This window comes from Panicum virgatum, chromosome 9K (genome assembly GCF_016808335.1).
Source record: "Panicum virgatum strain AP13 chromosome 9K, P.virgatum_v5, whole genome shotgun sequence".
NCBI lineage: Eukaryota > Viridiplantae > Streptophyta > Magnoliopsida > Poales > Poaceae > Panicum > Panicum virgatum.
In genome coordinates this window covers 49,710,213-49,724,863 of record NC_053144.1, presented here as the reverse complement: position 1 = coordinate 49,724,863, position 14,651 = coordinate 49,710,213, and the positions used below count along the sequence as shown (strand labels likewise).

Below are 14,651 nucleotides of genomic sequence, written 5' to 3'. Positions count from 1 at the left end.
GGGCCACAAACATTAAACCTGTCAACTCTTACTAACAATCTACAAATAACTCCACAGCAGTTTTTTTTCAGACTGTCAGATTCTGTGAAAGGCTATTTCTGCTTATGATCCAATTGCCAGTCCAGGGCACTGGATGAAATGGCCTCTTCTGTTTGAAACAAATGTAGCAGGCATCCCACCAATTGCAAAGTTCATCTACATGTACATTCAGGACGGGACAGGAACAAGGAAACAAACAATTTGGCAAGACAAGTAACTCAAATGGCAAATCCAAGTTACATATACAATTATGAACCATGTAACCTTCTATGTTATTGATGCCTCACTTGTTGTACCTGGTTGTTCTCCATCCCAACCTTCAGGGTTTATATCTTCCATTTGGTCTTCATCGATGCATGCATAGGCCGGTGACCTTGAAATATTCAGGTTTGATAGTTGGACAGGGGAACCAAATGTTCCCCCAGTAAACAGAGTACCTACGTTCCTGGGCCCAATTACAGTTTTTTTTTAATGATCAGGCAGCAACTGACTCTAGGCAAGAAGGGTGCCAACCATGACAGTAACAGCTTCTCCTCGGATTCTGACTCTATGAGCTTCCTCATCCCATTGCAGATACAGTGTTCCAGTCCTTGGGGAGGCCTGACAAGTGACGACACATAGACAAGATGTGTATATTATGATAAGTTCCAATCTGAAGGATAATATCAATGTATCGACTATTTAAAAGCTTGTCCTCAATACCATGAAGGCTATCATGTTTTCTTTCCCTAGCTTCTTGCCCCAGTAAGGAGCCAAGGAACAGTGTACACTAGCACATACTGGATCCTGACCAAGAAAAATGGAGAAAAGAGGACATCAGAAAAAAAAACTTTACTATTTTTTTATTATAGTGATAATTACATAATATCCAAAGCAGATAGGGTTCTTCAATCATCATCTAAAGAAAAGATAGGATTGTCCGATGCCGTAGTAACTTAATTTGAGTGAGAACTAAGAACTGTGTCGTTTCCCAGGATATTTAGGCGATTTAGGTTGAGGCCGTGTCCTAATGTCTCTCAAAGGCATGAATATAAACTGACAACCTGTGTGTGGAATGTGCTTGCAAGGGTCCCTCTTTTGTTCTTTAATTAACACAATGATACACAGCTCTCCGTGTTCGAAACAAACGTGGTTGTAGCTTGCCATGAAATATATAATCTATTATACATATTTGAGTGTTAAAAGAAGTCACCACGTTCGTCGAGAAGATCTAGAAGTTCTCACGTTAATTTAAAAAAGAGAAGGATTTACACCATTAGATTTTATAAAGATCTAATGGTCTAGATTAACCTAGAGAGTCCACGTCCAACAAAAGAAGTAAGAAATTGCTAGGTTAATTAGAAAAGGATCTAACGGTAAAGGGTAGCCTGGAGAGTCCATGGTCTAGAGTAGACTAAAGAGTCCGCGTTTGACAAAAGAGAAGTAAAAATTGCCATGTTATTAATATGAAAACGAAACAAATTAATAGATGCCAACAACATAGATCGTTGCATCGACGACCTCCTAATAAATCCATAGGACTCGGTCACAACAGAGATCAGAAGCCAACAACTTGCGTGCGGCTGCAAAGCAAGCTAACTAGCACCAACAGGCCACATGCACACTGACCTACCTACCACCTCACGAACAATGACTGATTGATTTGTCAAAAGGTACTGTACGATAATACTCCACATCATCAGTAGTAATCACAAGGTGGTAATTGCGGCCGGGGCAATTGATAACAACAACCAAGCTCCTTCATTAGCTAATTTGAGTAGGCAGTAATTACTCTACACAAGCACATTCATCATTGTACACACACTCGCAAATCAACACTCTCTTTGTATACTGTACCCAGTTACTATAGTTTCTTTTTTTTCTAATCACGTAAATCTATAATCCAAACTCCAAATAGGTCATGTGAATGGTCAAAAGGAATGCATTAATCGAGCTCTACGATCCGAGGGTACCAATAATCTATTTAATCAATGGATAAAAATTCAACTTTGTCTCTCTTATAAAGTGCCCGCTCAACCTTCTAACAATTTTTTGCATTTAATACCATGATGTTAAAACAAGCAGCCATGTTAGTCAAGAGTGACAAGAGATTAAAACATTAATCTTGAAAAGAAAATAATACACATCGATGGATTTTAATATAACAATAGTCCGCAGTAACTAAAAGAGTTCATGAATAAATTTAGAAATTAAATTAATAAACTTAGTAGTTTTTTTTTGAGATTACACAGTACAACTTAGACACTCACAACGCATGCACACTCACACCCTATGAACACACGTACGCAAACCCTACCCCTATGAGGGTCTTCGAAGACTGAGCCGGCACCCCTAAGAGCTCATATAAATAATATTAATAAACAAAAAATTAAAGGTTTTTTAGAAGAATAAGGAAATATGAAGTTGTGCTAAGAGCTCATGATGAATGAGGATAATAAATAGATAAATTAAGAATTAAGAAAATAAAAAAATAGTAGTTTATTTGTATACAATTTGGAAAGAAACATAGCTGAATGTAGAGTCTATGAAAAATACAATTAATAAATAACTAATTTTTTGATTAAAATATTATAAATTGGTATTTGATTTCCAACAATATTGGATAGGGAATTACTTATCTATAACTCTTATTCAATAAAATTTGTCAATAGGTAAATTTGATATTTGAAATATGACTTGAAGCTACCATGCTAATCGAGAAAGAAATAACGTACATAATTGATTTTGTATGATGCTCTAATTATCTAGATTAATCCTAAGAATTCATCTTGAGTATGACCAGTCAATAGCTAAATTCAAAATTACAATAAAAGGAAAGATAGTAGTATTCTAAATAAATTTAGAAGCAAATAGTAAAAATAAAAAATCCATATCAAATACATGTATTAAATAACAATATTGGAAAGAAACATAGTGAAAAGTTGTATTTCCAAGCAAATTACTTAGATAAAAAATGTGTGTAGAATATAATTAGTCAATAGATAAATAAATAAATAAAATCTCGATATTCAGATCTATCAACTTACTGCATAAAGTTTAACATAAAAACATCAAGCGACCATGTTAATGTTGAGGGACAAGAAAATATTACATTAATGGTAAACCTAAGCATTTTAGGCCCTACTCAAGTCCATTGGGTCTTGCTCCACCCATACCTTTGTATGGTCAGGATTAGTCAGAGAAAACCAGGCTTAAGAAGTTTAGCATCACGAGAGCATGGCCGACATCATAAGTTAATTATTATTCATATTTAACCAAGAAATAGTGGAAAGCTCAAGCTCAGTCCGAAAGTTACCCATAGGACAGGACTAGGTGCGAAGTTTAGACCCCAAATTAGTCTGGTATTTTATCGGCTTGACTCACAAAATACTCAAGTCTAATCAGTTTAATGAGGAAAAAATATATATTGTTTTTTAAGCATAGATGCAAGTTATAACTGATAAATGTATTATAAGAATATATAAGAATGGAAAATGTGAAAAAGATCAAGTTTGTTGCAGACGTATATGGATTACTGTGACTCAGTTTCTGTATGGAAATTAAAATTCATGATGAATAGAATAGAAGGAACTCTTCATTAGTATGAAAACAAAAGGAAAAATTGATAGGAAACGAGGATCACATGGTATGAGAAGGAGCTAGCATTGAGGAAGGCTTCAACTTATATGATGTCGTCGCCCACGTCATTGGCCATCGCTAGAAGAGGCAACACGGATGCCACCTCTAGCTATGGCAAACACATCCCTCAGCAAGATTTATCTCTTGATGCCATATCACCTACGTAAAAAGTTGAAGATGCAACGCTGCTATGGCTTACAAGGCATGGCTACAAGGCATATGAATAATGCATCCGCCAAAATAAGATTGAACAGAGAAGTCAAATATAACTAGCCAAGCTAGACATAATAATTTGGTTGAGTGAGTCCGGACTGCATTCCCTTGCTGACTATACAGAACCACTAACGTACCCATAGGCCATATCTTCTAACCTTAAAAATAGTTTGTCATATCTAAAACTCTCTAACATGAATTCATATTACAAGACCAAAAATACAATGCATTCAATAAGCACAAAAGATAAATTTCTATATAAAAATTTTACTAAGAGTTCATCATCCACAACAAATATCATGAAAAATGTGTGGCACCTTGGTTTGTGCTATTTAAATAAAAGAATGTCAATAAAATAAAAATCTTTGGACAAATTTATTTTAAAGTAAAAAAGAGTCTGAATGTTAAAAAAAATAGCTAGCTACCCGCGCTATTTGCGCGGGCCACCTTGCTAGTTCTCAATATGATAAAGTTATGAAGGGACTAGTTGACCAGAATCTGTGGATGCTGGATTCCTAATTCAAACTAAGATGCTGCATCCCTGAATAACAATTTGAGAAGAAAAATCCCTGAATAACAATACTAGCATGATAGAACGCATGCTTATATTGCATTATTACCTCATTTATTCCATATTTTGGGCTGAAGAAACGGGTGACAAAATCATAACTCGATCCTTCACGAGCTGGCCCTGTAACGGCGACGCCTCTTCCAGGACACTGGACTAACTCAGCAATGTTAGGACAAACATTATCAACTTCAGCACATGAACTAACTTCCACCTGACAAGGAGAAATTTAGTTTTTCAATATACACAGTACTATTTCAATATTTCTAAAAGGGTTTAAAAAGAGCAACTGAGGATTAGAAATAAAGAAGCAAAATTAAGTATGAGGGTTTGCAGTCGAAACAAGAGTTTTAATTATGAAATAAAACGACTATTGAATTAATGGAGGATGTGAGGAATTACAATGAGGTCAGAAAAAGCAGAGATAGTTTGCAGCTCATTCATAACCGAAGCGCCATTTAAAGTATCAGGAATTGGTAATGTCTCTGCAGAATTGCACTTTGCCACCGGGATAACAGGAAAATCCAATTCTACCATGAACTTTGAACAATGTTCTGCAGAAGGACTTGCATCGTCCGATAGAGTGACTTTCTTAGCTGTTAGACGTCCAGATTTTGCCATGAACTCTATAGCATCACACTCCACAAGGCCAGATGCAATCAAGTAATGTGCAGCAGCTAATGTTCCATGCCCACAGAGTTCACTCTGCACAATTAACTAAGTAAAGTAAGGCTCCTCCAAAATTGAGTGAGATAAAGATTAAATTTATAAAAACAGGCTCTCCATGTATGGAAGTATTAGAAGCTAATTCTTTTCGATGTTAGTCTCACAAGCTGTTATCTGAAGGGATGCAAGAGCAGGGGGAAAAAAAATTCTTCAGAACATATGAAGACTAGAGGGATACCAAGAGTTGCAAGGCAAACAGAATGTTATAAGAAAGTCACAAGAGTACTACTCTAAAAGGAAAGAGTTGCACGAGTATCTATTTAATGATAGAACTCCATGACATGTCTCATCATTCAGAAATAATAACAAAGTTTTTTTAAAAAAGAAATAATAATTGGCAAATAAACATATGCATCTCTTGTATAGCCTCTTATAAAGGGTGCCCATAGTGCTGAAAATGACCTCTACATTCTAGATACATTCCAGTTTTGCCAGTCCTACTAACTGCTGTCACAGAGCTACGCATTTATGCGAACACCTGCCATATCGCTTCTCTGTTTCGTGACACGGCAGATCATGCTGCTTGATTCCAGTTCACCCAGTCACACCAAAGCCAGCAGATTCTGAAGCAAGAAAGTGGAAGATTTGTGACGGAAACAATCACCTCACGAACCGGAGTGAACCAGCGGATACGGAACTCGGCAGCGCCGGCGCCGGTGGGACCGGAACGGGCCAAAAACGCGGTGATGGGGGTGTTGAACTCTGCCGCCACCGCCTGCATCCACCGCTCGTCCAGAGGCTCTCCTCCGTCGCCGGCGCCATCCTCCAGCAGGCAGACGGCCGCGGCGTTGCCCTTGAACGGCTCGCCCGTGAACGCATCGACCTGCAGAGATCAAAGCGTTGGAGGAACATAATGAGCTTGCTGGATGGTGAATGGTGATAGGATAGCTGATCCTTGCGGACCGTAGCAAGAAGCAAGGTTGGTTGACCACAGCGTATCTGAAGGCTCTCTTCGGCATCTCGTCGAGCACCTGGAGCGCGGATGCGGAGGCGCTGACGCCGAGTAGGAGCTAAACGAAGTGACAGGCAGGAGGCGGCTACCCTGACCGTGGATTGTTGGAGGCAGGAGGCGGAGGCACTGCTTTTGATCCTTGGACTATGGTTTGACCCTTGTTTCGTTGGACATTTGCACTTTCGACGAAACTAGCACGCCAATCTCTTGATGGATCATGGATGCCTCATATTTTGCAAACTGAATATAGTCAGCAAATAAGGTTTCTTACTGTGGAATCTGTTCATCTATGGCCCTATTTAGTTCGCGAAAATATTTGAATTTTGACACGGTAGTACTTTTGTTGACAAATAATGTTCAATCATAAACTAATTAGATTTAAAAAATTTATCTCGTGCTAATCAATTAGACTGTATAATTGGTTATTTTTTTAACTGCATTTAATGCTCCATGCATATGTCCGAACATTCGATGTGACGGGTATTGTAGAAAATTTTTTGGGAACTAAACAGAGAAATGTTTCAGTATTCGAGTCGGCACGTATGTTCATATTTTTAGATTTATTTTTGTCAGATATTAAACGATGTTATTCTCTTAGTGGGAAACGACGTGCTAGTCAATATAGTGAGATGTTTATGGTACCTTCTTTAATCTTTATATTTGTAATCTCAATTTTTCGCTCATAAAATTGAATGCATATATTTGTATAGGTAAATATACATGTATGTATACGAATGTTTGCGTCTCGTATCGTGTTTCGGAAAAAAAAATACTACACGGAGCACTTTGTCCAACATGCTGAGAGGGACACGACGATGTGCGTGAGATGCGGCAAAGGGAGTAGTTGCGGTTCGTGGGCCGCCGTAGCCACGAAGAGGTTTTCTGTTAGAATGGGCCTTACCTTGTTGCTCTCCCATTAGCCATTTTGGAACAAATTCATCCCATTAGGTCCTTTTTACATTTTATTTCCTCTTCTCTTTTCCCCTACTCCATGCTACGCATCTGTTGCAATCTAAATTTTGAATCAGTTATGTTACTTTCTTGGAACATATTCCATTTTTGGTTTGGAACAAGCTTTTATTTGACCATAACGTTTTGATTTTCTTTTTCTAAAAACAATGGCTTAATGGTCATGGACAACGTACATATATCCACTGAAACAAGCCTGATCCGGCGGTGTTGCGCATTATCATCCACTCCGATTGTTTCACAACCGGAGAAAGGAGAGAAGACTGGGGACACCAAAGATTTCATTTGTTAGCATATAATCCCTCTGTTCTAAAAAAATATTTTTGGAATTTTAGAATAAATTAACATGAAGGTAAAAATGACCATGTTATCCCTAGGGGTATTATCCATATTTAGTTCTAATTGATTTTTGCATGCACATGAACTTTTAAATAGAGTAAGATAACTTATTTTTTAAAATACATTTTGAATCATAAAATAGTTTATTTTTTGGAACGGGAGAAAATATTTTTGTTTTGGACACGGCCGGTAAGCGTGATGGCTCCGCGCATAGCACGGGACAAAACATGATGATGGCGATGGGCGTAGATGGTGTAGGAGCAGGGCCCTTCCTTCCTTGCTTGGATTCAAAGGAAAGGGAAGGAAACAGCAGCAGCACTGCAGCAGGCTAGAGGGCTAGGCTGCTGCGGTAGCGATGGCCGGGAGCCGGGAGGGAGGACGAGGAGCATCATAGGGTACGGACAGAATGTAGCCAATTCCGGGATGCCCGCATAAATCCACTTTGGAGATTCTCTCCATGATTGGAAGGGAACGTCGAGGCCGACCGCTTTTGGTCACCATACGCGAATAGACCAGTGTAAAAAATGTACTAGGCTCGGTGGTGCGTGGTGGCTGTAGATTTGGGCTGCCTCCCGTAAATTTTTGAAAGAGGATTTTTTTATATTTGAAGTATTAAATATAGACTAATTATAAAATTAATTACAGAACTCGTATGTAAATCGCGAGACGAATCTAATGAGTCTAATTAATCCATAATCAGAAGTTGTTTACTGTAGCATTAATGTATCAATTTAGCTTCTAATTATGGCCTAATTAGGTTCATTAGATTCGTCTCGCGATTTACAAGCAAACTGTGCAATGTGTTTTTTATTTTGTCTATATTTAAGTCTCCATGCATGCAAGTGCCGGAAATTTTTTTTGGAATTTTAAATTTAGGAACTAAACACGGCCTTGGACTTGTCAGTGACCATGCTTGCTCGCTCCAGATGAGGAGCCAGTAGTGTATTGTGCAGTCCATCCAGCATTTGCAGCAGAAATACTCGCTGAGCTCGAGATCCAATTAAGTGATGGCAACCTCAGAGGGTGTGTTTAGTTCCCCCGAATACACTGTAGCGCGGGAAAAAACAATGTAGCGCACTTAGCACTTTTCGTTTGTTTGTGATAGATATTGTCCTATCATGACTTAATTAGGCTCAAAAAATTCATCTTGCAACGTACATCAAAACTATGCAATTAGTTTTTTTATTTACTTACATTTAGTACTCCATGCATGGGTCATTTGCTACATTTAATGTTTCGATGTGATGGAGATGTGATAGAGATGTGATGTTTTGGGGGGGTTGTTTGGATCTAAACGGGGCCAGAATGAAGCCATGGTGGGCGACAAAGGAAGTTGCAGCCGCAGGTCTCGTGGCACGCGCGCGGCTGGCTGCACCCAATGTCTAATCAGCGCGACACGAGCACGAGCGCGCCACCGGTCAAAAGATGGCGCTACGCTACGGGGCAGCATCCAGCGGCGGCACCCACGCAAGTAGAATCAGCAGGCAGGGCAGGCCGAGCTGCAGCGCACGCAAAGCCGCCGCAGCGGCTGCAGCAGGGCGCGCAACATCCTCGGCGGCCGCGGCAATGCCCTGTCTTTTCTTTAGTCCGCACCGCAGCGCGCGCGGCCGGCCGGCTCGGCAGCCGCCGGAAGCCTGCCCGCGCCACACCGGACAAGGCGCAGGCGGCCCCCGGCCAGCCACCCAGCCAACCTCGGAGCCAGCGCCAGCCGGGCCGGAGTGCCCGCGCGCGGTGGCGCTGGCGCTGACGCCCACGGGGGTTTGCGCGCACGACACGGCTCGACCGTATGATGGGGGTGCCGATGCCGATGGCGGAGATGATGGCCGGGCTGACCGGCTGCGCGCGGCGCCCCAGCTTTTGTCGCGCGCGCCATGCCCGCTGGCGGATGACTCGGCTCCATCGGCTTCCTTCTTTGCTGCTAGCTAGCCCAGCCAGGCCAGGCCATTCAGTCCTGAGGCGGAGGGCCTTTTCCTCAGGAATCTCGTGCGATTCTTCTCTCGCTCTCGCTCTCGCTCTCGCTCTCGCCTCGTCCGGGATGGGAGCTTATTGGTGGTAGGTCACTAGGTGAGCCAAGGCAGGGGAATATTTCTCTCCTCGCGTCGCCCACCTCAGCCGCTCGACGTCGTCTTCGTGCATGCCATTGCCTGCCGCCCCCCCGCGCCTACGCCGCGCAGTACAAAGCTAGCAAGGCCTGCGCCCAGCGCCCTGCCTTGTTGTGTGCCATCCCAAACTGCCAAATCCATGCTCGGCCGCGTACTAAAAGGCTTGTTGTACCTTTGCTCGTCGTGTACTACGGTAAAGGAAAAATGAATTTTGTAGGAAAAGTTGAGGATAGGAGGGGCGCAAGCTAAGGGGACTGATGGAAATCCTCCGGTGATTTCATACGGAAAACATGCATTCATAGTGTTTGAAATATTCACCAATTAAGACACATTTTTCTAGCTCTTCTTCATCACAATATAATGCTATTGTATATATGTCCCGCGCAAATCCAGCTACCACCCTGTTCGGTTAGCTATGGCTGATGGCTGGGGCTGATTTGTTGTTAGAGAAAAGTACTGTTGCCTGGCTGGTGTTGGTGGCTGATGCTGATTTGGCGTGAAAGAAAAACACTGCTGGCTGGTTGGCTGACAAGCCAGCCGAAAGTGTAGGTGTAGCTTCACGTAATTATATGATCTAAATCTCTTACTTAATCGAAAGTTATCTCTACCCATTTGGCCATTTACGTGTCCCAAATAGTATGGGTTAGTTCAGAACAAGGGAATAATTAACAGAAGGATTTTGAATGATATGAACTCATACAGAAAAAATATAATTCCTATAAACATACACTTTTGGATCTTATGGATATATAACAGACATTGCTGGCATTTGAGGGATTTCTTGCTGCATAGCCATTTAATTTGGGAGGATTTCTACCATGCGTATATATTATATATGCTGGCAAAAACCTATGTATTTTACGTTCTTGTATTTCAACCATTTGTTTGTCGCTGTCAGCACTACAATACTTTTACTATCACCGACACAAGCTTTGGCAGAACGATTGTCCTTCATGCACCATGAACGTAACCTGACAAATTCAGTTAGTTATTTGAATTTATACTTTATCTGAAACTTTGTGCATGTCATCTCCTATATAAAAGTGGTGCTCTAATTCTCGCTTCCAGGTAAATTATTAGCGCCGACAAATTAAAGTTTGAATTGGCAGGTTGTACCTAAAAACAGTCAGGCCCCGGAAGGTAAGTGCAGGCGGATATATACAAAAACATTTTTGACCCATCTCCCCGCGCCTCTGCCTGCTCGCTCTTCGATCTGCTGAGAGAGGAACGTTCTGGCCGGCCAAACCCTGCCCGCGACTCTCACCACCCTGCTGTGTGTGTGGTGTTCATCTCATCTCAGGCCCTGTTTAGTTTTCAAAAAAATTTCTATAGTATCCGTCACAGCAAATGTTCGAACACATACATAGAGAGTTAAATGTAATTGAAAAAATGACCAATTACACAGTTTAACTGATTAGCACGAGATGAATCTTTTAAGTTTAATTAGTTCATAATTAGATATTATTTGTCAAATAACAATGAAATGTGCTACATTACCACCCTGTTGCAGCGCTGTGTGTGTGGTGTTCATCTCATCTCAGAGGTTTCGTGATAATTAAGCTCTGTAAATTTCCCCCGGATATGGCAGCTTTAATCGTTGCTCGCAGTGGTATATTCGAATAAAGACGGGCCGGGCCGCGGGCTGGGCCAGGAGAATTCTCAAATGCATCCGGTCGTCGGTATGCGCGCAACCCCTACTGTCATCGTCGGCTTTAGCCTCTCACCAAATTAAAGCGACTACTACAAAAGCCAGGGTTTGCGAAAAAGCTGGTGGTCAGCACAGACAGCCACCCCATCCCGGAAGCAGACGGTAAAAAAAAGAAGAAGAAGGGAGGTCCAAGAACAACCCCCTCTCTCTCGCACGCACTTTCTTGTTTCTTCCTCAGTTCATCGGTCGCGGAAAAAGCGTGCACGCACACACAGTTCATTGGTGGCTCAAAATTTACCTTATCTGACGGTGGCACGAGCAATGGTGAAAAGAAAAGGAGCGTACGTAGTGGTGGCCACTACTCACTCTTTTGCTTGCAGGTTATAACCACGGCGCTGTGTGTGTTGGAGTGGTAGGAAGAAGCAGCAGCCAGCCATTTTGCGCACCTGCGTGCACTGCACTCCCACGGTGGTTTAGGTCGATCTGAGGAGGATTTAGATGGATACGCTGTTTCGGTTGGTTAGCCTCCACCAGCACCACCACCACCCACAGGCGCCCTCCTCGCCGGACCAGCAGCAGCGCCACCACCAGTCGCCCTACAACTCCCGCTCCACGTCCCGCAGCACCACCTCCACCGGCTCCCGCTCTTCCCCCGGCTCCCACCGCACCCACAACCACCACTACTACCCCCACTCCCACTACACCAGCAGCAGCAGCTACTACTACTGCGACCCCGCTGCCGGCGCCGGCGGCTACTACTACGACCACCACCAGCCGGCGCCGTACCAACAAGAATGCGGCAGCGACCACGGCGGCTTCTACATGGATGAAGACTTCTCCTCCTCCTCCTCCCCGTCCCGCCACTTCCACCACCAGCCCTCGTCCGCCGCCCCGCCCGCGTCGTCCCCGGCACCCACGCCGCCGCCCCCGCCCCCGCCCGCGCCCTCGTCCGCCTCCGCGGGAGGGCATGCCGCGCTGCTCGAGGCCGCCGACTTCTCCTTCCCGCAGGTGGACATCGACCTCGACTTCGGCTCCCCCGCCGCGTCCTCGTCCGGCGGGAGCGGGGCCGGCGCCGGCGCCGGCGCCGGCGCCGGGCGGTGGGCCGCGCAGCTGCTGCTCGAGTGCGCGCGCGCCGTGGCCGCGCGCGACAGCCAGCGCGTGCAGCAGCTCATGTGGATGCTCAACGAGCTGGCCTCGCCCTACGGGGACGTGGACCAGAAGCTGGCGTCCTACTTCCTGCAGGGCCTCTTCGCGCGCCTCACCTCCTCCGGCCCGCGCACGCTGCGCACTCTCGCCGCCGCGTCCGACCGGAACGCGTCCTTCGAGTCCACGCGCCGCACCGCGCTCAAGTTCCAGGAGCTGAGCCCGTGGGCGTCATTCGGGCACGTCGCCGCCAACGGCGCCATCCTCGAGGCGTTCCTGGAGGCGGCGGCGGCGGCGGCGTCCTCCTCGTCGTCGCAGCCGCCGCGGCTGCACATCCTGGACCTCAGCAACACCTTCTGCACGCAGTGGCCGACCCTGCTCGAGGCGCTGGCCACGCGGTCGTCGGACGACACGCCCCACCTGTCCATCACCACCGTCGTGCCCGCCGCCGCGCCGGCGTCCGCGGCTGCGCAGCGCGTCATGCGGGAGATCACGCAGCGCCTCGAGAAGTTCGCGCGCCTCATGGGCGTGCCCTTCAGCTTCCGCGCCGTGCACCACGCGGGGGACCTCGCCGAGCTCGACCTCGACGGCCTCGACCTCCGCGAGGGCGGCGCCACCACCGCGCTCGCGGTCAACTGCGTCAACGCGCTGCGTGGGGTCGCGCCGGGCGGCGCGCGCCGCCGCGACGCGTTCGTCGCCTCGCTCCGCCGGCTCGAGCCGCGCGTGGTCACCGTCGTCGAGGAGGACGCCGACCTCGTGCCGCCCGACCCGGGCGCGGCGTCGACGTCCGAGGAGGCCGGCGCGGACGACGCGGCGGCGTTCATGAAGGTGTTCGAAGAGGGCCTCCGCTTCTTCTCGGCGTACATGGACTCCCTCGAGGAGAGCTTCCCCAAGGCCAGCAACGAGAGGCTCGCGCTGGAGAGGGCCGCCGGGCGCGCCATCGTCGACCTCGTGTCCTGCCCGGCGTCGGAGTCCGCCGAGAGGCGGGAGACGGGGGTGTCGTGGGCGCGGCGGATGCGGTCGGCCGGCTTCTCCCCGGTGGCGTTCAGCGACGATGTCGCCGACGACGTGAGGTCGCTGCTGCGGCGGTACCGGGAGGGATGGACCTTGCAAGAGCCCGGCACGGACGACGCCGCGGCGGCGGGGGTGTTCCTCGCGTGGAAGGAGCAGCCCGTCGTCTGGACAAGCGCGTGGAGGCCATGACGATCCACCATGACGAGGAGGATCGTGCTCGATCTATCGGCAAAACAAGATGCGCCATGCTCGGGCTAGGGTAGTGCATGCATTGCTCGCTCGTGTGATCGAGTGGCAACAAAGGCAATGCAAGCAGGTAGCTAGCGTGCGATTTTCCCCCACTCGCTTGTCGGATCTTTTAGCACGTGTTTACCTTGTCACGTAGGGTTTTCCAGCGGCGTAAGTATGTAGGGAGAAGCTAAAGATCTCAGATGGTTAGCACTATTGTTTTTAGAAATTTGGGAGGAATTCATGACATTTGTTGCAGTTTCATTCGTATTTGTTTGACTCCAAGAGAAGATCGTTGGATTATATATGTTGGATGTGTAGGCTTTTCATATACTAGCATATTCTCCATGCATTTGGTCGTTAATTAATTAGTTTTTTCTTAGAAACTTGGGAGGACGTACTTATGACATTTGTTGCGGTTTTTCATGCATATTCTTCCTACGGATTTTTTACGCTTCTCCGTTGGTCGATCGATCTGTAGTATCTTTTACCGTTAACATTGACCCGTCAGTCGTGCCTGGTTCTCGTCATGTCATTCGTTTGGACTGATGCGAGGAACCCTTAGCTTGTCGCCTTGATCTGATGTGTTTGGATGGAGGATGCTGCTTATTGAGTATAGACAGGATCTTGCATGGGGAGGACGATCCAATCGCACGGACTGCTTCTAGTTTTTAAAAACTTGGTATCTCATAGAAACTACAGTAGTAGGTAACCTTGAAGTACTGCGCTGGTTTTGCACGCCCTAGCTAGTTTGTTCGTCGTTATCATTTCTTGCAGCAGTATATATTACAATTTACATCCCCTTTTTATTTCTGTACATGCCCATACATTATTAGCTCATTAACTATATGTAAAAGGTACGTACGACAAGCACGGGATAACATTTATTATTATTGCAAATTAAATAGGGAAAAAGAAGATTAAGCTCGGTTCATGTCAGTATCAGCTAAGTCAAGTAGTGTATATGTATGATTATGGTCGACAGAAGGGTACAAGTACCACAAAGAAAAAAAGGAACCATGTGTACAATGTTCTTGGAGAAAATTGACTACGGGTCCGAAGTTAGTTGCCTGTGACAAATGGCAACCGTGC

The 14,651-nt window shown here is 45.6% G+C and overlaps 2 protein-coding genes across 6 annotated transcripts; one reads left to right on the top strand and one right to left on the bottom strand.

The window, feature by feature from the left end:
* Positions 1-80: 80 nt before the first annotated feature.
* LOC120651971 (uncharacterized isomerase BH0283-like) lies at positions 81-6,350 on the bottom strand. Of its 5 annotated transcripts, none has more exons than XM_039929647.1 (6): positions 6,097-6,346; positions 5,769-5,987; positions 4,841-5,143; positions 4,491-4,652; positions 742-825; positions 81-639 (listed from the first exon to the last, which is right to left on the bottom strand). In XM_039929647.1, exons 1-6 carry the CDS (start codon positions 6,121-6,123, stop codon positions 532-534), a joined length of 903 nt encoding a protein of 300 aa, XP_039785581.1. In that variant the 5' UTR covers positions 6,124-6,346; the 3' UTR covers positions 81-531. The 5 variants fall into 5 exon arrangements, with proteins under 5 accessions (XP_039785581.1, XP_039785580.1, XP_039785582.1 ...); XM_039929646.1 differs by having other exon boundaries at positions 6,094-6,344; XM_039929648.1 differs by having other exon boundaries at positions 6,068-6,343.
* Positions 6,351-11,358: 5,008 nt separating this feature from the next.
* On the top strand, positions 11,359-13,892 carry LOC120651966 (protein SHORT-ROOT 2-like). The gene has a single exon (XM_039929614.1). It carries the CDS (start codon positions 11,673-11,675, stop codon positions 13,518-13,520), a length of 1,848 nt encoding a protein of 615 aa, XP_039785548.1. The 5' UTR covers positions 11,359-11,672; the 3' UTR covers positions 13,521-13,892.
* The last annotated feature ends 759 nt before the right edge of the window (positions 13,893-14,651 follow it).

Excerpts from the sequence above, each read along its gene's own strand:
- LOC120651971 (XM_039929646.1), bottom strand. The coding sequence starts at position 6,123 with ATGCCGAAGAGAGCCTTCAGATACGCTGTG. Across the intron at positions 5,988-6,093 it reads GAGCCTTCAGATACGCTGTG|GTCGATGCGTTCACGGGCGA; the intron begins GTCAACCAACCT and ends TGATCTCTGCAG. Across the intron at positions 826-4,490 it reads CAAAATATGGAATAAATGAG|GATCCAGTATGTGCTAGTGT; the intron begins GTAATAATGCAA and ends TTTCTTGGTCAG.
- LOC120651966 (XM_039929614.1), top strand. The coding sequence starts at position 11,673 with ATGGATACGCTGTTTCGGTTGGTTAGCCTCCACCAGCACCACCACCAC.